Here is a 21349-nt window from a genome sequence, read left to right on the forward strand (position 1 = left end):
AGTGAAACCTACAGGACGGTAGCTCTACAGGAACAGGTTGGAGTGCCTAAGAGGAGTACAACAAGTAGTTTGCAAGTCGACTACGGTAGCTCTACAGAAACAGGGTTGGATGTGACACACCTACAGGAACGTGTAGCTCTCCGGAACAAGCGATGAGTGACAACCTACAGGACGGTAGCTTCTCCGGGAACAGGTTGGAGTGAAAACCTACAGGAGGGGGCGGAAGCTCTCCGAACAGGGTTGCAGTGAAAACCAACATCCGTACTCTCCTGGGAACGTGCTGGAGTGAAAACCTACAAAGACGATAGCTCTCCGGGAACAGGTTGGAGTGAAAAACCTTACAGGCCGGCTAGCTCTCCGGGAACAAAGGTTGGGAGTTGACAACCACGACGAGTAGCCTTTACGCACATGATGTCAGATCAAGGCCCGCGGCCACATTCCGGCCCGCGAGAAGGTTTTTACGGCCCCTGATTGATCTTTGATTTTATTATTAGAACGGCCCGCAGCCGCAAGCAAGCCGGCAAGCCGCAGAATCTTTTTACACGCACCAAACTACATTTCCACAATGCAACGAGACGCCACCGAGCATAGCTCTTCATTTCATATTTATTTGCACAGCATCGTCGCATCACAGTTAACAATCTAACTTTCAGATACCCATAAAATGGCAAAACGGAAGGTGACCACTAGAACCGGGGTTTCAAACAAGGTGGAGCGGAGTATATGTTCACGGAGTAGCTGGAAACCTGTGTGTTCTTTGTGTGGAGAAATGTGCGGTTACTGAAAAGAGTATTAATCTGAACGACACTTATTGAAACAAAACACCGGACAAAAACAGAATATGGACATGGGAACAAAGGCTACAAAGCAGAGAATTATAAAACGACGCCTCAAATCTCACAGAGCTCGTTCAAAAAAGCCAAATCACCAAGGCCAGCTCTGTCAAGCCAGTTTTTATTTGGCAGAAAGATCGCTTAAATCAGCCGCCATTACGGAGATGTTTCAATCCAAAATAACTGCATTATTAATAAGTTTGACGAAGTTGCCAGAAAAAAAAGCAACTCTTTTAAATGTGAGTTGAGCAGTAAACACCATTGCCGAAAGAGATAGACCAGTTTTCCATCAATCTAAAAAGCAGCTGCTGAAAAAGAATATATTGTTAGTTTTCAGTAGGTTCAATTAGGTTCAGCTAACTATATGCGCTCATTTAAAAAAAATTCAATAACATTCGAAACAGTCGCGGCCCTCGGCTTGTAGCTAAATTTTTATTTGCCCGTTCCGTCCATTTGACTTTGCACCCCTGCTCTAACGGAACAGTGTGGAGTGAAAACCCTTACAGGACGTGTAGGCTCTCCGGAACAGGGCATGGAGTGCCTTGAGATAGGGAATAGCGGGACCCATCTTCGGACCACAGTTCCAGACCTTCATTAGAGACTAAGTGGGGGAAAAAAGGGAAAAGACAAACATAGGTAGGGGAGAGGAGAAACATTTCTTTCATAAAATTACGGCTGATTCATGGCCCGAGGGAATTCATCGGTAAATCCACCTAGCTACTCCCCACTATTAGGAACAAAGTTAGTATTACATTTGATCAACAAAAAAACAACATTCCTCAAACCGACTGAAAAGAAAAGTACTGAGAAAAGAGCATAAAAGGTGAGGAGGCCGCTATTTATGTGCTCTGTCTGTTCGTCTGGTGTGTGTGTGTGTGTGTGTGTGTGTGGTGTCTTAGTGTGTGTGTGTGTGTGTTGTGTGTTGTGTGTGTTGTGTGTGTGTGTGTGTGTTGTTGTGTGTTGTGTGTGTGTGCCATCTTAAAGGCTCAAAGTTAATATTCTCATGTTTCCTTGGATGTGACGTGACTCGAGGCAAAGCTCTTAGAGCACACCTGTGGGCTGTGCTCTTCTACTCTTCCCTGCACACCCCACACTAACCCCCCCCTTCCTTTCCTCTGTGTTTTTATTCGACTGAGAGAGAGAGAGGAGAGAGAGAAGGGAGGAGAGAGGAGAGAGAGAAAGAGGAGAGAGAGAGAAAGAGAGAGAGAGGAGAGAGAGAGAAAGAGGAGAGAGAGAGAGCGAAGAGAGAGAGGAGAAGAGAGAGAGAGAAAGAGGGAGAGAGAGCGAGAGAGAAAGAGAAGCGAGAGAGAGAGAAAGACGAGAGTAGACGAGAAAGAGGAAGCGAGAGAAGAGGAGAGAGAGAGAAAGAGGAAGCGAGAGAGAGAGAGAAAGAGGAGAGAGAGAGAGAAAGAGGAAGAGAGAGAGAGAGACTGGGCTGGCTGGCGTCGGAGGTCATTACACGGCTGCTTGCCTGAGCCTGTCATCACAGCCTGAAACCACTGAGGTATTCATCACACAACTACAGAGACAGAGGTAGGGAGGGACTAGAGAGAGAGAGAGATACATAAAAGAGCCCCTACTCCTGCAGTTCTGTGTCCTCCTCAAACACACACACACACACACACACACTCTTTACAAGTGAGCCCAAACTTCGCAGTCCTTCCGCCACAGAAATACAATTACAACACTATTATCTATCGCTGTGCCTGCTGTCACTGCCTGCGGTGACAGTCTGTCCAGCTATGTATGTGTCTGTCCAGCTAACTTTCGGTCCCCAGGGGCATCAGTCGACACTACGTCACCCTGCAGGGCCAGACACGTCCCTTCCATCCCTCCCGCTGTTTGGCCGTCTTCCGTTGCATTGCTGTGACGATGACGGTGGCAGCGCAGGACAGCCACCCTAACGACAGCATAGAATGCATTCTAAAGTGTTAGATAAGAGCATTACTGGCCTGAGGGCCGGAACACCGAGAGACAGGGAGAGGGACCCCAAGCCTCTAGTACAGCCGTGACAAAGCTACGCCTAAACCCACCCAACACACACGGGTTACAACACAACTACGAAGCTACAGTGAACCACAACAGACTATTACAACACGGCTACTAAGCTACAGTTAACCATAACACAGCCGTGACAAAGTTACGGCTAAAAACCAACCAACTACCAAGCTACAGTTGACTGTAACAAGCCAGTTGTTAAACCACAAACACAGACTCGGTAGCAGTAAGACAGAGACGCTAAGGTTAGCAACACCATCTAGAGACAGTCTACAGTAATGATTAACCACTAAAACGGTGACAGCTAACACCCTTAACGGACTGTTGCGAGTTGCTACCGCAATACAAAAACATAGCTACGGCAGCGCAGTGACACTAAGGCTAACTGACTAACAGGGAGGACACATAAGCAGTTTGAAAGCCCACCTCCATCCCGCGGGACACACGCACGCGCACGCACGCACGCACGCACGCAACGCACAACACACACACACACACACACACACACACACACACAGCCTAGTCCTGAGAGGAGTGTGTTCACAGCTTGTTCTGACAAACAGCGGGCTCACGCGAAATGAAACAGGAATGGCACACTGCACACTGAGAGACCTGGCCGCCATGAGCCTCGCAGAGTTCCTTAAAACACACCGGCCCTTTTCCCCTGGCATTTACATACCACTCACAACCAGGTTTTAAACACATTCAGAGTTCTCCCATGCGTTAGGAGCGTCTACTAACACAAGAGCAAAACTATGGACCTCCAGCAGAGTGTGTGTGTGTGTGTGTGTGTGTGTGTGTGTGTGTGTGTGTGTGTGTGTGTGTGTGTGTGTGTGAGAAAGAATGCGGAGGGCCTCAGCCCTCTCTCAGCTCTCTCCCATGGGGCTGGGGCTGTGGCTGTCTCCCTGTGTTGCAGGCTACGTCTAATTCCCCTGACTGTCCGTCTGTCAGGCGCTGTGGCACAGTGGCTGTAGTGCCGTCTATATGTATGCGCAGCCAGGGTTTATTCCTCTCTAGAGGGGAGGCAGACAGGCAGGCAGGAAAACAAACACACACACACACACACACACAGGGAGAGAGTCAGAGAGGGCCTGCCGTCAGCATGACCACAGAGAGGCAGATGAATTACAGCCCTGAGCTCCGGGCCGGTGGCAGCCCTCCTTCTTCCTTCTCTCCGTCTCCCTCCTTTCCTCCCTCCTTCTTCCAGACTGTAGGACAGGCTCCGCTCTGCCTTTCTCTGCTCTGGGCCCAGGAGGGACATTCCAAACCCAGCCAACACCAGAGCACTGTTTCCACTTACTCTCCCTCCCTCTTTTTCTCTCTCRCTCTCTCGGCTTTCTTCTTCCCTCCTACTGCAGTGGAGCAGAGTACAGCGCCCTCCTTTTCATCTCTCTCTCTCTCTGTGCACGCTGTTTTTGTTTGTCGTAGGCTGGCGTCATTTCAAACGGGGGTCGGTCTGAAGGGTACAGAGTGGAACACAGAGAGGAACAGAGGGGGGAGCAGGACACGTTACCCCCCCCCCCCCCCCCCCCCCTTCTGCCCCGCCACTCCACTCCAACCAAAATAAACGATATACTCTCAAAGACAAATGACGTGTCCCAAATGACAACCTATTACCTATATAGCAAAGTAGTGCACTGTACAGGGAAGTAGGGTGCCATTTGGGACACGGGCAAATACTTGCGTGGCTGTCTCAAGTCCCCCCTCCTATCTACATGAAGATTACTAGGCTGGGCTGCTGCCATCTGCTCCAAGGATCTTTGTTTGGCCTGTTTTCTGAGCCAGCCCCTGTTCTTATAGACTCAGGTAGATGGTCTACAATAATGTCAATACATACTCCGGCTAGCTAATGGAGTTGCTTTAACCCCCCCCCCCCCAAAAAGCAGACAAAACTAAAATGATATCACAGTTGTATATTTATCTTACACTAAAAAGGCAAGATTACAAGCTAGTAGAGGGAAGCTCTCCCTTTCACAACTTTGAAAGAAGCGTGTTCTTTCGGTGCTCCAACAGTGTGTAACATCTAGCTCCATTCCACAGGGAAGAAGACTTCGACCCTCACCCCCCTGTGGATTACCCTTCTAATTGCTCCTCGCTTTTACAGCCCACGGTAGCCAGCTGTAGCTGAGACTTTTGGGCAGCGGAGGAAGAGACGAGGGGAAGAGAGAGTGAGGAGGGGGAGGGGAGGAGGGAGAGACTGGAGACAGCGAGCACAGCAGACTGGAAAAGTTAACGATTAATCCTGTCTGACTCCACACTCCGATCATTACTATTTCTGGCTGTCTACACAAACACACACACACACACACACTGTGAGACACACACGCGTGCATGCACGCACACACAATCAMACACCTGAGGCGCACACACACACACCGACTCGATACGGGTACCCTGTGTATATAGCAAAGTTATCGTTACTCATTGTGTATTTATTCCTCGTGTTATTATTTTTCAATTATTTWWTTTTTTTCTCTCTCTGCATTGGTGGGAAGGGCCCGTAACTAATCATTCCACTGTTAGTCCACACCTGTTGTTTACGACGCACGTGACAAATMCAATTTGGTTTGAGGCGTATACAAACACACACACGCCACAGGAGGCTGCTGAGGGGAGGACGGCTCATAATAATGGCAGAAATGGAGGGAATGGAACGAACCGTGCGGAAACCATGTGTTTGATACATCTGATACAATTCCACTGATTTCGCTCTCGCCATTACCACGAGCGCATACTCTCCAAATACGGTGCCGCCAACCACCCGAGACGCACAGAAGCATTTTGCCATTTTTTCCCACTTGCTGTTTAACCTTCAAGTGTGAGTACACACTATCAACATCGGTAAATACGGAGAAGACACCTGAGAATGAGTTCTTGTTTAGCCTGGCTTTTCAGGTACCCTTTTMTCTCTCGACACGGAGGGAGGAAGCGTCTTTGTCTTTCAGTCAGGCGGTCATAGCCTCAACACCCTGCTCCGCCTGGGGCAAGTCTATTCCAGGGGTCACAGGTCATGACAATACATTCATATCTGCGTTCTCCTCTTTTCTGTTGCCTGCCTGGCTGGTTGCCTGGCCTCCTCTTCCACCGTTTGACTACAGCTGAACTGACTTTAACGAAAGGAGGGGCTGCATACTTCGTCAATCTTAAAACGATCTAGTAGGCTGGTACGTATAGATTTCTGAACACACACACGAGACCTTTTAGGTCCTATAGTTCTTATAAAGTTGGCTTTGTTCTAGGTCTTGTGCAAATACACAAAACAATGTATCGTCACAATACACAAGTGCTCAACTATCCTGACTAGGGGAGACATTCAGTGCTTGAGAGGTGGAATCACGTCGGTACAGTACAGTCACTGGAGCGAATGGCCCAGCTAGCCGGCTGACATAATTATAGGACCATAACTTAATAATAATAATAATAATTCAGAGGCTCGGCTAGATCCAAGAAGAATATGGTTCTCACACTCGCAGGCCAGAAGACAGGCCAAACACACACGCAGACACGCTCACACAGCACACACACCACACAACCCACACACACACCACACACACACACACACACACACACACAACACACACACACACACACACACACACACACACACACACACACACACACACACACCACACACACACACACACACACACAGACACAGACACGCGCACAGACACTCGGTGGAAGCTCTCGGGGGATCCAGGGCGGGGCATGCAGAGTTATTACCCTTCTATAAATGTTATCTTTTTCCTGAGGCATCCAGCCCTCTGACAGCAGCAACATCTCAAGAGGCCCCTTCCCCCCCAGCAATTAGCCAAGGTAAAACTCCAGCCAGTCTAAACCACAACAGAGGGGACGGGAGAGGAGAGGAACGGCTCTACTGACCTAAGGCTGGGAGAGAGAGAGGTAAAGAGAAGAGAGAAGATGAGAGAGAGAGAGAGAGAGAGAGAGAGAGAGAGAGAGAGAGAGAGAGAGAGAGAGAGAGAGAGGAGAGAGAGAGGTGCGTGACAGTGTTGCTTTTGTTTGGTAGACCCTGTCCTGTTCCCATAGGGTTGCCAATGAAGGGGGAAATGTCTAATTAGGGAAGAAGTATTACATAACAGGGAAGATGTCAGCAGTCTTTCCTCCAGTCAGGAAGTCTGTCCGTACAGACATACGAGCCCCAATTCGCAGGAAGGGGACATGAGTGGCTGCACATACACAAAGGGGGGGGGGGGGGGGGGGACATGTAGCTAGTGTTTCTAAATGTATTTATAAATCTGAACAAATGCGTACAATAAATCAAAAAATAACTAGTACACCAACTACAGGGACACATCTTCTCAGAGAGGGAGCTGGAGGCCTGCTTTTATCATTACTCCACAGGCCAACCCGGAGGTCACTCATGTGATGATCACAGGAATTTCAGTTTACCTCCTGAATTGACTGGATTGAAATGAAATTGACCCCAAACCTGCTCCATGTATCCAGTCCCATGCCGGGCCAGTGCTGTCAGTCAAACTAGTATTCCTCAGAACTATATTCAGGATGTGCAGCCTTCCCCATGCCAGGGCCTTGCTCTCTAACCAGACCCCTCTCCGTGTAACAATTATTTCTACTTCCACCACACGGGGAGGGGATACAAACCCACTGCCCGGCCCCTTCCTAGTTCCTATACCCCCCCAGCCTCTGTCACAATACCCCTGCCCTTCCCTTCCTACCCCGGCCCAGGCAGGCTAACGGATTTACTATTCCAACACTACATAATTTGTGAGGCAGGGAGGTGGACCCCCCCTGCCCTTCTCTGCCCCCCCCCCCTCCTCCGGCCTAGACGTCCCTGACCGACAGAGTAAACAAACACTGCAGGGTGGAGAAGGAGACGGTGCTGGGCATGCAGGCAGGAATGATGATATCATCATGGGTCCTTCACCCCACCACAGAGATGCCCAGAGCAGGGCTTGACTAGAACCCTGTCCCAATGACACCGCTGTAGCCGGAGCGACACAGACCGAACAACCGGCTGCATTGTTCTACATCGGGATGTCAGGGATCTCCGTGGGAACCAAACCGGGCGCCAGGCTACGCTGCCACGGCAACGACCATCGTGCTGCCCCGCCAGGCAACCAGTCAGGCCAGTTGGTCAATAAAAAAACTATTTGTTGATGTTTTGAAAAGCATAACTGATTATTAAATACTATCCGTGGTACATTTATGTGGTTTAGGGTTAGGGCAGATCTATGAGTTCCCCTGAGCCACAGCCACGTCCTAGAGACCTGGGCATAGGTATGTGGATGGGACAGAGACTGTACTGTCTGTCATGCAGGCAGGCAGGGGTGCTGGTACCCGGACATCTGCTGTAACCAACCAGCTTTCCTGACGGATTACACATGAATGGTCTGGCTGGCTGTGGTTAAAAAAGAAATGTAAAAAAAAAAAGCAGAAAGAGAGAGCACGTTACACAGAAATATCTCTCTCTCTACCTCGCAATCCCTCCACCTCTCTCTCTTCGTGGCTAGGGGACTGTCGGCGGTGAAAAAACACACCAGGGAGAAGGAATGTTCCCCTCTCTCTTTTGATCATCTTCATATAATGAGTTATGTGAAAAGCCGCTGCCTTCGAGCCGCCGAGGCCAAACAATGGCCACCTTGTTCCCTGCCGCCCTCCCACCAACTCTCTCTCAGAACACCACACAGCTACATAACCAAGTCCCACCCTAACCTTTCACTCTTCTCTGCCTGCCCAAAGGTACAACCCCCCCCCAAAAAAAACACCCCAGCGAAAAACTCTACCCAGGAAAAACTCTCACACAACTAAAGGCAAGGGCCTCTGCCTGGCCAGAGGTAGAACTCTGTCAACTCTGTTCCCTCAAGCCTAGAGCAAAGGAATCTGACTGAACTGGAGGAGGAAACGTTGAGGGTAATAAATATAGTTGAGGTTAGGGTTGGAGATGGGGATAGGAGCCTCACGGAACAGTCACAGAGTGGGTTTGTGTGATTTCCTGGGGGCCCAGCCTGAGCCTGGGCATTTACTACTAATGTGTAGAGAGCCTGAACTAAACTAAATGCCCGGCCATGTAGAATAACTGGACTGGTTTTCCTCTTCAATCCTCCCCCTCTCACCGTTTTTCAGATTCATGCACCATAATGACAGTGGGTGGGGAACCGCGGACGGCCAGAACCAAATTAACTCCCCGCCCGCCAAGAGAACTCCTTGGCCGCAGCTCTTGGAGAGGAAGTGGAAAGTAATGAAAGTTCCTCGCTCGGCGCAGCTCAGTCAACTGAGAAACACACAGATCGCCTTCCAAACGGCAACCTATTCCCTGTATAGTGCACTACTTTTGACCAGAGACCCACGCGGGTCAAAGTAGTGCACTATAAAGTGAGCAGGTTGCCAGTTGGGACGCAAACACCGAGGAGAGGGCTGTTTTGAAATTACAGAGAGAGAAAGAACTGCTTCTCCTTTGACCCCGGGCCCTTTTCCCTCTCTCTGCAAGTAAGAAAAACAAAGGAGAGACATAAAATAAGTTTGGGGATTGAACTGAAAAGCGAGAGAAGGTTTGGCCATTTGATTAATCAGGGATCTCTCTAAACTGTGACGCACCGGGCGTTCTGTTCAGCCTAACTCGCTCCCCTCTTTCGTTTCACTCACCGACTGTCTTCAATGTTTGCTTTCCATTCACAGGAGGCCACCCTCATCTCCCTCCCTTGTCCATTGCCTTTTCCTCAAACACATGAGGTAATTTCCTGTGACTGCCTGCCCTTTCCTTCTCTGTTAACCCAAACAAGACAGGAATGTAACTAGCGGGGGGGACTGTAGACTGTGGCTGCTCTGTTGGAGCTGTTCTCTGGAGAGTTTCACCTCACCTCTCAGAGTGGGGCCCGGGGACAATAAGGAGCTCGCTGACAAACGCAGAGACTGAGAACGTGGCGTAGGGTGAAAGGACTGAGAGAGGAGAGGTATAGGCTTGTAAGACTTGAACGTTGACGGTGAGACGGAAAGAGAAAAGGTACAGACTGAGTAGGTTTTTATACTTCAGTACCACAATACCAAGTACTAACATAGTACCACGAGACAGGCTACTACAGCCCGGGTCACTCACTGGTCTTCACGGTCAACTTGACGGTCGGAAGAAGAAACCCCATTAAAATGTTCCCAGAGTCACCTAGCCTATTCCTTATGTTAAGTGGCTAATAGCCAGTTCAGAGGGGCTAGAGGCTGGGTTCGCGAGCTAACAGTTTAATAATATACTTCAACCTAAATTTAACTTGCTGAGAAGAGGAAGCTAGGCTAGCGCCTGTGTGACAGTAGGCCGACATCCAGTGTGTGTGTGTGCCCTCTCAGCCAGCCAGCCAATGTCCCTGTGTGGGTCATTCTATCCCAGCGTCTGACGGCCCAAGGCCGTGGCCTGTTCTCACCACACACCACAACACCACACACACACACACACAACACCACACAGCACACCACACACACACACACACACACACACACACACACACACCACACCACACACACACAGCAATGCCTTCAGCTCAGCGCCACCACAGCAGAGCAGTGAGCCAGAAGGATCTGGTTACACACCAGGCACTACGGGGTCATTCCTAGCCGGCACCAGCCAGGCATGCCACCTCCGGCTTTGAACCGCGACCCCACCGCTACTCACACGCACAGAGTCCCAGCCACTACGACACAGGCCCATAGAATAGAGGATGATACAACACCTAACCCCCCCCCCCTTCCCGACCCTGTCGCCCACAACAAAGTCATGTGGCCCCCCAGCACTCCTCCGCGCAGTGCACCCAAGGACAGGAGATAGAACAGCTTGCCCCCTGTGACCTGACTGTGTCCGACGCCCCCACCCCACCACCCAAGTCTCAACGCACCCACAGGAGATACGTACATACAATACCTACCCTTTCCTCACCCCCACCTCACAGTCCACACCTCATCTGGGCCAGCTTCAACCACCTTCATCACCCCTGTTTCCCAATGCTTGGCGCCCACCCCGATGTACACACCATGAATCACCAATAGCCGCCGTACCATTACTATACTGTATAGCACTGTGTGACATCTGCTGATGTAAAAAAGGGTTTTATAAATACATTTGATTGATTACTATACCAACCCCCCACCCACTCAGCAAGGTCCCTGTCCGCATCCCCAAACRAATATTTTAAACACTTCAGCCATGAATATTACTTTCAAATAMAACAATCACAAACTGAACAGGAAACACAAAGCCCACCCTGACTAGGGTTAGGGGACCTGTCTGTGCCAGGAGAACAACCATGAGTAGGAGGAACTGGAGCAGAGAGACAGGGGCCAACAGATACAAAAGAACAGACCCACTACTATGGCCAAATTCTGGTCTCTGTCCATCCGGGACTCGTGACCCTCTGCCCTAGCCTCCGGCCCGATCCTGGCCCAGCCCCCGGCCCACTGCCAGTCTCTCCGGCCCACTGCCAGTCTCTCCGGCCATCCCTGGCTCGCCTCCCTCTGCTCCACTCAGATGATGGTGCTAGAGGAGGCTTCAATGTTCCTAGTCCGGCAGGCAGCCTAGTTTGCATTTGTGCTCGCCACTGTCACCGTTGAGGTTAACTCCTTAATAACCCTGCTTTCCAGGACAACAGAAGGCCGAGGTTAGGAAACGGGGACGAGTCTGAGGCTAGGGGCATCCCAGCAGAATATATTCCTAACCAGTGCAGGCCAGCTCCACAGTAACTAGTGTGTCTTCCTCCCACTAGATAATCTACAGCAGAGCACTCGTCTGTCTCGCCGTCCCGATCCGGAGCCAACCAGACCACAAAGGTGGAGAGAGAAAGACAGAAAGAGGATTTGCTATTGCTCTTTATCCCCCATAGTTTTTTTTCTCTTTGTTAGCTTTTTATTTTATTTAACCTTTACTTAACTAGGCCAGTTCAAGAACAAATTCTTATTTACAATGACTGCCTAGACCGGCCAAACCCGGACGGCGCCGGGCCAATTGTGCGCCACCCCTACGGGACTCCCAATCACGGCCGGTTGTAAAACAGCCTGGATTCGAACCAGGGTGTCTGTAGTGACGCCTCTGGCACTGAGATGCAGTGCCTTAGACCGCTGCGCCACTCGGGAGGCCCCAAGTGATTTCAAGTATTTAGTGTGCTGCCAAAATATCGTTTCGTTCACAAATATTTTGTCAACATCTAGAGCCTTAACTGCAGATGGTTGCAAAATGATTTGGCGTTTTTTTTTTTATTGAGGAATATAAAAGCTTCATGTGTGACATACTTAGGCTTAGGTAATCTTCCTTGAATGTCATATTCCATTTTGAATAGGCTGTGTACTGTATGCATGTATAACAGCAGTACAAATCCTCCTCCCTCCCTCTCCTCTTCGGTAAATACGTCTGGGTAGCAACATAAAAAGGGCAAAGCGAGTGAATTAAAAGGTCAACATGGAGCCTCCGGGAGAGGCATGTTTCTTTTGTGAGAGCGCCGGGGGAGAGCACAGTTTTCTTCCCTCGCCAGAGAAATCAAATCCTTGGCTCCAGGCACCCAGGCCCTTTCCTCCCTCCCTGACTGCCCCCCCTTCCCTCCCCTCACTGAGCCCCATTCACTAGGGCTGGCCGCCCTGCGTTGGCTCAGCCAGGAAGGAAAACAGGGGAGGGGTGCATGCCTGAGGGAGGAGAAGAGGTGGGAGAGGAGGGAGAGAGGGATTAGCTAGTTAGACTCCGGTCTAGGGTTTCACAGTTTGCACCGGGGTTCTAAGAAACAGGCTAAAAAACCTCTCCGCCACAGAGAGACGGAGAGCTGCGCTCTTCTGTTTCAGGAGGCGTTGTTCGCTCTGTGTTTATACACTCGGCCAGACCGCCAGCCCAGCTTACAATCTAAGTCCCCAATCTAAAAAGCCCCTATCTGGAGACTGCTGACCCTCCCCCTCCGTCCTGACCAAGTCCCCAAAAAAAAACCAAACCCACCAAGCTCTCTCCTAAACAAAGGAGGGGGGGGGGGGGAAATACGCAGTGAGCGAGCTAAGCACCCCCAACCAACTGACATAAAAGCCTTTAAAGTCCTCTGTAATGAGAAACATCTGAACGAGAGAGAGAGAGAGAGAGAGAGAGAGAGAGAGAGAAGAGAGAGAGAGAGAGAGAGGAGAAAGCACAGCTAGGCTGGAGGAAGGAGTGAATTCTTTATCTCCCCCCCCTCCTTTCCTTTCACCCCGAGATGGAGAGAGACGCGAGAAAGGTGGTACGGCCTGCAGGATTATGGGAGAAAATGTAAGACTGAAGAGGCCGTCCAAACACACCTCCCTCCCTCGGGTACAGAACATATTATTATTACCAGAGAGGGAAAGGGAGAGACAGAGAGAGAGAGAGAGAGACAGAGAGAGAGAGAGAGAGACAGAGAGAGCAGTAACACAGGTTAATAAGGGTAGCAGACCTCCCCTGCTAGCTGAGTGCATTGTGTTCCGAATAACGTGGACTCAACCCCATGACCAGCCAACCTTAACCAACCCTTTAAGCAGCTTGCATGTCTGTGTCCATGGAAGGTATAGTGATGACAAGGCTTTGTCCAGCTTTAGATGCTGTGGCCCCCTTGTCATCCACTGATGCCACGATTATCGCCTCTCAAAATGTATACACACACACACACGCGCGCGCGCGCGCGCGCACGGCATAACATCTCAGCTCAGATCCTCATCCAAGGCAAAAACACACGCACACACCATACAGCGCGCTCTCTAAAGCAAACAGCGTGTTTTTCCCCCCCTTTCTGTTTGGATTACATTAAACAAAACAGCATGGAGGGAAAATGAAAGGAGGAGAGCGCTTGTTCAAAGAGCCGGGAGGAATTTATGTGGATTGGATCTCTAGAAACACGCCTCCCTTCTTTTATTACAGCGAAGAGGGGAAGTAGGGGCCCCTCCGACGAGCCACCGCGTCACGACAGAGCGAGAGAGGGAGGATGGGAGGGAGGGAGAGAGAGAGAGAGAGAGAGAGAGAGAGAGAGAGAAAAATAAAAACCACGGCCTTGCGTCTTACCTGAGAGCCCCACAGGGGCCGAGTAGGTAGTTCCCTCCCAGTTCCCAGTTTTGGATGAAGGCCCACCGAGTCTAGAGAATCTGACGAAAAGAGAGAGAGAGAGAGAGAGAGAAGAAGAGAGAGAGAAGAGAGAGAGAGAGAGAGAGAGAGAGAGAGAGAGAGAGGAAGAAGAGAGAGAGAGAAGTGTGTGTGTTAGAATGAGAGATCAAAACGACACAGTGATGAGCAGGGAGAGCAGCCTTGTGAGAAGCTGGTCAATCACACAGTGAAATAAATGCCTAATGAAGACCACTGGACCAACTGAGCTCCGGGAGTCACTCAGTCAGTTCAGAACAGCTAGCCAGGAGTCTATAATAACCTCACGGATCCACCACACACACAGCTCACTAATACGAACTGCACTACTCAAATGCACTACTTTCTGGTGGAATGACCCCCAAAACACACCCGTATTATGTTTTTGTCGTTTTTTGTTGTTGTAATTGTACAGTATTTCCAAGACTGGACATTTGACATTGCACCAGTAATATGACCCAAAAACAAAAGAGATCAGATTCTCAAGCCTAGTTAGCCCGGATAAGCGGACATCACTGACAGTAGGCGATATCTCGGAGACACATCAAGTCTTAGCAGCTCCTTTCGTCAGATATGAATAGTAGTGACTACTAAACGGGAGGCCTGCCACTGTGAACGGCCTTCAACACTAGCCACCACTAATCCGCATAAATCCCTCAGAAGTCTTCACTCAGAGAGACAACTATGAGCGGCCATGTTGGAGCAGAGAGGGGGAAAGAGGAGACACAGAGAGGGAGGGAGGGGGGGGGGGGGGCCTGGCAGAGGCTCTGACGACAGGCCTCTGGCAGGTCTCGACACACACACAGACACACACAGCCCTTAAAACATACAGCAGCGGCCCTGCTCTGTTCCTTCTCCCAGTCCCAACCCCGTAAAACCAACCGCTCCTCCCAACACAATCACATTTTCCTTTTTCCTCAAACTTTCTAAGAGGCCCAGAATAAATAAATGCCCGGCTTGGAGGGGAAAGAGGCGTTGACTTGAAAAACACGTCTGACTCCACTGCAGACCAGCACTACTTCACTTATCAGAGCCCGGTTGTGGCCCAAAATGGCACCCTATTCACTAGATAGTGCACTACCTTTGACCAGAGCCCTATGGGACTCCCTACGGGCCCTGGTCAACAGTGCACTACATTGGGAATAGGGTGCCATTGAGGACACCTAGTCYCTAATAGGACTGTACCGTTTCAGCAGGACACACTCCATCAAACCCGAAACAATGAAGGAAACAGGAAATAGCCCCAGCCTTCAAAACTGTGTATAGCGCATTTTCTTAATGGCATACTAGCCGACAGAGGAAACTCTTGCTCCCTCTCCTCTCCTCCTTGGTCTCCCCCCCCCCCCCGTTCCTGCTACAATCAACCCCCTGTGTTCTTGTGGTGTCGCGAGATGTAGCAGCAAGGGAGGTGGGTACGAATGACACTTTTATGTAGCGTTCATAGCTCCACTACGGAGTGTAATAACGTCCCTCTGTAGCATTATGATTGGTCTATAAGACTACTGCCGATGCGTCGGTCTGTGTGAGTCAGCAACGAATCTGTTCCAGTATGTGGACTGTGTCTCGGCCTCCACAGGATCCAAAAGGACTCTGTCAAAACGGTACTGTGGTCAACCTAACGGGATACAGGGCCACGGGTCAAGCAAGCCTGCCTCTCTTTCATGGCTGTCCAGGAGGCAGGCCTGGTTTCCTGGGCACGGTTCACCACAGTACCGGGAGCTGAGGTGGAGCTAGTCCAGACCCAAAACCTGGAAGACCTACTGAGAGAGAGAGATGGAGAGGGGGGGGTGGAAGAGAGAGAGATGTAGATAGAAAGTCACAGGGCCGGGGTGTAAAGCAGAAAATGTGGAAAAAGAGTGTGGGAAAGAGGAAAACAGAGTGATTTAAAGTAAGTGACAGAGAGAGAGAGAGAGAGAGAGAGAGAGAGAGAGAGAGAGAGAGAGACAGAGAGAGACAGAGAGAGGCAGGCAGCTAGCGTTTGACGCCGGCAGCTTTGAGACGGACCATTTTTTGGCAGTGTGGAGAGACAGGCTGACACGTCCATCTGAATCCTGTTCCTTAATAAACAACTTCTCTCTCTGTCCTTCTCTCCCACACACACACACACACACACACTCCTGTTCAGATTTACGCACGCAGCAACAGAAACTGAAACACACACCAGGACACCACCCGTTGATGTTTTTTTATAGCCAAATGATTATGGCATAAACTTCAGACATTGGAATCATCAATGCACTACGAAGCCCTCATTATTGACTGGCTATTGATCATCTGCCGCTCATGTCCTGTTGGCAAACTGTCCACACACACACTCAGACTTGCAGTGCCTCTGACATGGCAGTTCGTCTATTGAACTTGGCCCGCGACCGACCTGGGTCCAGGGAGGACTGTCTGTCTGTCTGTCTGCCTTCCTGTCTCTCTCTCTCTCTCTCTCTCTCCCTCGTCCTCGTTGTACATGGCTGGTTCTGCTGGTCAAGTACACAAGCCTCACAACATCATGCTCCAAACCCCAGTGGAGTCAAAGCTTACATACAAAAAAAAACCAAAAAAAACTACTACACACACACCTATACCTCTCATGCTAAGTGTTATATATGCAGGTACACACTGTAGTGGCACTCCGCCATTGTGTTGTGGGAGAAACGCCATGTGGTATTCCTCCTATTGTGGCGTGATGAGGCAGGACATTGCTATGCAGACCAGACCACCATGTAATCCAGTAAGATGTTAGCGTGGTAATGTGGCCTGTGAAACAAATTGTGGTGAGGAGTCAGAGGACTAAATAGAGCTGGAGTGGACACACACACACACGCGCGTGGGCGTGCACACAGACACACGGAAGAGGAGTCAGGGCCTATATAGAGTGGGAGGACTGGATGACTGACAGCTCCCTTGGCCCAGAGGGAATACCCATGTCTGTCTGTCAGGCATCTCATCTGTCCTCTACATCTAGGCTCAGTGTGTGTGTGTGTGTGTGTGTGTCTGCTATCCCTCCGCAGCCCAGCCACGCTCCACTCCATTGTCCTATTAATATCTGTCCTCTCTCACACTCTTTAGTTTCCCTCTCTCTGCCACATTAACATAGACCGAACCCTCGAAGAATCGCATCCGCACATGACTTCCTTTCTCGTCTTTCCCCTATGTTCAATGCAAGACACTTTCTCCATCTCTGCTGCTGCTGGGGAAACTTGCTTCCTGCTCTACGGTTTCACCGGGCTTTTCCTCCCTTCTATTTTTTCTGTTTTCCCTCCGTCTCTCTTTCTTCTCTCCTCCTCACCACAACCAGATGAGCGACTAGAGTGTGTGTGTGTGTGTGCGTGTGTGTGTGTCGTTCTCTCGCTGGGGACATGGCGCATTCATCCACATCACTCACTGAGAAGCGGCACTCCAAAACGAGCAGAGGAAGTGTAGTAAACGGTTAATGGAGCCCTACAAGCATCCTCACAGGAAGCTGTCTCCCAAACGATGTCTTCCTACCCCCGGCACCCTATTACCTATATAGTGCAACAACAATAAAAAAWWWTTTTTTTWAAGTAGTGTACAATATAGGGAATAGTGTAGTATTTGGAACGTCCCCTCTGTGCGGCCTGATCGGAGCCATGCAGGAAACCCAAAAACTGTCTGATTCATAAAAAGGGGTGACTCACTCACAGCCGCCGCCAAAAAACACTTCAACTCGCGACCTCGCTTAACTCAACACTGTCTCTTGGTTCTCTGTCTATTGAACGGCGAACGTGTATCTGATGGTTTCGTTTCGACGTTAAACATACACGTGAAATCTACCTGGCCATAGTAGAGCAGGCTATAAGGATTCATTCCATATCAGGCATGGATGAGCTCCATGATAGTCTACAGCAGCAACACACACAGCAATTCAATAACTACCAAAAAAACTTTTTTTTGGCAAACGCTTCCTTATAAAATGGCTCACGGACTAAACCACAGGCCTGCACACACACACAAGAGCCCCAAACACACACACACGTGACACTCCCAAAGCCTCAGCTGTAATCTACAGTCAGAATAATTCAACAGATAAAACAGGGCTCCAGAAATATATGTCTTTTCCCCTTGTGTGATCCACATCTCCCCCGGAGCTGTCTCCCTTCACTGCAGATGGCACCACCGCCCTCACAGCGTGTGCAACTTGCGTGCGTGTGTGTGTGATTGTTTGTGTGTAGCCTCCCTGCGTGTGTCTCCTCGCTCTCTGTCCTCTGGTGCCACTGCTGTTTATCTGTCCTGCCAGGTCATCCCATCCAGCCAAAAGTTTGTGCAGACAGACAGCCACTACAGAGCTGGTGCCGGTCTGGAATGGGCCCTGGCCTTGGCTACCTGCCATTCTATTACAGGGCCCTGGTCGGCACTGGGCTGCATGGCGCGGGCCGGCATGCCACTCTCAGTCTGACTACCATCATAAATCAAAACAGAGCAGGGAGCATTTCCATATACACACAGAGCAGAACTCAATGCACCTAATAGTGTGAATGACCGAGCTAGTAGGAGACTTCCTTTTCACTCGTGTCATAACAGCAATGTTGTTTAGAAACGACTAGGCAAAAGTATAATGTTGTTGAAATTAACTTATGTTTAACCTATAATAAGTTACAAGCCTATGATATGCCTTTTCATTTCTACAAATGGAATAATAACTATAATTTTCATAAAAATGAAGTGGAAACAACGTTGATTAAACCAGTGGGTGCCCAGTGGGTATACTCATTGGGAAAAAATACAAAACACAACCAGAAACCTCAACGTATGTACCCTACATTCAAGAAACATTCATGAAAAACGACGTTTAAAAAAAKAAAAGAAAAAAATAAGTAATAATAAAACTCACCGGGTGGTTTAAGAAAGTCCATTGGATATCGGGAATAAGGCGGAGGGGGAGACTCTGAAAATGAAATGAAAGAAGGCATGAGAAAAAGGGTCCAGGGGAAGATAGAAACGTACGATAACAGTTTGCATTCTTTTGGAAAACTGTTTGTGTTAGCAGTGAGGGTTGGAGGCAGGGCAGGCAGCGATTGCCTTGATATCTGGCGGAGAGATAAACAGAGGGGCGCCTGGCGCCAGCCTCCAGGCGACTATCTGACTAGGCTCCGACTCAGGCTGTGGGAGATACGGCACTCTTTTGGCTCACAACAGAACAGGACACTCAAATCGGAATCGCTGCCGGGCTGGCTGCAAGCAAACCAACTTGGTCCAGACTGACTGTCAAACACACAAGATAGTCTACATGAAAGGCTAGGCCATTTAAAATAGTTCGACATTGTGTAGGTCTCTTGTGTGTTATATTGTAGGCCTGTTGTTAGTAGTACCTCTGACATGAAAACATTCAAGTTCAATCAACTCGATTTTTTTTACGAGACAGTGGGAAAACACATTGAACATGTGTAGTAGGCCTTGCATTCGGGTATAATAAACATAATATAAACATATAGGCCTTTTTGAATTCTTTATAAGCTTTTCCATTTAGATTTTAAAGCAAAAAGAAATATATAAATACAATTAAAAAACAATAACTAGGCCAAGCTTTGCCAAACCAATAATGAGACGACATAATATAATATACTGCGTGTTATAAATTAATAAGGACATAATGTAATTACAATTGCTTTGACCTTTGTAATCTCTATATTACTGGTGAGGAGTCATTCAAAGTAAATCTATATTTTGTATTATATCCCAGATAGATAAAGAATAAAACGAGGGGACTTCTGCCATATGGTCATGACGTGATGATGCTGATAAAAGTGTTCTAACGTCACACCAACCAAGTCTGACCTATGCTATTGCAATAGACACCCCCGGTAAATTGTGTCAACATGTCTGGCAAAGTGACACGCCAATCAATTTACCCACATATAATATATAATAGTGACACAGATAGACCATGCATATAATTAGCAATAACTGATGTTTTTTTTTCCCCTTCTTGTTATTATTTTTGTTTAAAAAAACAACAACATTAACTTACCGAGTTCACAAAGCCTGCTCATGTGGTGAGGATTGCAGCAAACGAGTTCTGGGTTAATTTTCCCATAGGATTCACAGCAAGATAGCCTTTTTAATTCCGAGCAATGCCTGAGGTCCGACCACCGAAACACTTTGTAGAGCAGCAAGGGGAGGGAATAAGACTGCTGACCCAGTTTGGTGTCCACTTTGCTGGGTAGGAGCAGGCAGGGGCTCCGCGCACCCCCCTTTGACTCCACCGCTTGCAAGAGCCCCTCTAATTGTTTCTCTTTGATTTTTTTCAGTATCGAGTGGGTCAGGGCTTTTAATTCAGCCTCCGTTCCGGCGCTAGTTTTCCCGGCAACCTTCGTCGATTTACCCATACAGCAACCCCCGGATCCATGCGTTCGTGTATCCGCCTCCCCGTCGCCCTCGACGGGCGCACGGCTCCTCCAGAGTCGCCGGACGAGCCCCGTTCGTTTGGTCCTAAACATGCGGGACGAAAAGAGGGTTTCCCGGCTAAAAAACGAGCATGATGTCCGCAAATCATGAAGATTCCGGGATCCGAGTCCAGGCAACGACAAGCAGCCTGATATATTATTATGGAGAAACTGGGAGGTGGAGAAGCAAAGAAAATCTGTAGCATACGCCAGTCTAATTTTCTCAAAACTAAACCTCACAAAAAAAAAATCAAGGCTCCTGCCGTGATAGTAACCTTCTCTGTAAGGAGAAATTAACCATCACCTTAACGGTATTATAACACTATAATAGTCCTACTACTAATATACAGCTATATCGAAACATAAACCTTAATGTCAATGTAGGAACGCTGAGCATCTAGAATACAAAATAGCAGCATAGAGAAATTGTTACAATGTAGAGCTAGGCTACTGTGAACATTAAACGCTACATTCGTTCCATTCCATCAGTATGCTATGTATAACGAAAAACATTGTAACATTACTTTGCGCATATGGTTATGAGTAGGATTTTTGTGGTAGTCTGAGCCAGTAGGCTAAATATCCTGGTAAAATTCTAGAATTATATATCCATGAAAAAAAAMCGAAGCTCGTCCGTTTTCTTTAGAAAAAAAATAATCCACACAGCCCTTGATCCGAGAGCAAAAAAAGGCTTTAACAAAGGCCAGTGTGTATGTTTTATCCCCTATCTTCTAAATATCATAACCGTCTGCACCTGATGTGATCTTCAACATAGATTTAGACGTTACGAGAGAAGGAAAGGATCCTCCAAACAGATCCAAAGCGAATGAGCAAATCCAAAACTGGAGCCGCTGAAGTGCCAGACGGAAATCTACCCCGAGTAGAGTAGTTGCGTTTCCGATTGAATACTGAACAGAGTCTTGATTACAATAATTACCTACAGCCTATATATCTAAACATCCCTTGATAAATTAATCCAGCCACTTTTTTTTTGAATGAATTTCTGTAGTCGGAGGAATAAAGTGAGTTGGACAAAGAAGTGATGCGAT

The 21349-nt window shown here is 48.8% G+C and overlaps 1 protein-coding gene across 2 annotated transcripts in view; it reads right to left on the reverse strand.

The window, feature by feature from the left end:
- The window catches only part of smad7 (SMAD family member 7), a 24009-nt gene extending 2985 nt beyond the window's left edge, over positions 1-21024 (reverse strand). Inside the window, exons 1-4 of one of the 2 annotated variants that reach the window (XM_023983328.3) lie at positions 19886-21024; positions 18749-18802; positions 17602-17611; positions 13831-13901 (exon numbers count right to left, since the gene is read on the reverse strand). In XM_023983328.3, coding sequence (XP_023839096.1) covers positions 13831-13901; positions 17602-17611; positions 18749-18802; positions 19886-20354 — 604 coding nt within the window. In that variant the 5' untranslated portion in view covers positions 20355-21024. The remainder of the gene's footprint in view (positions 1-13830; positions 13902-17601; positions 17612-18748; positions 18803-19885) is intronic. The other variant, XM_023983327.3, reaches the window with a different exon arrangement.
- Between the last annotated feature and the right edge of the window lie 325 nt (positions 21025-21349).

This window comes from Salvelinus sp. IW2-2015, linkage group LG4q.1:29 (genome assembly GCF_002910315.2).
Source record: "Salvelinus sp. IW2-2015 linkage group LG4q.1:29, ASM291031v2, whole genome shotgun sequence".
In the NCBI taxonomy this organism is placed as follows: Eukaryota; Metazoa; Chordata; class Actinopteri; order Salmoniformes; family Salmonidae; genus Salvelinus; species Salvelinus sp. IW2-2015.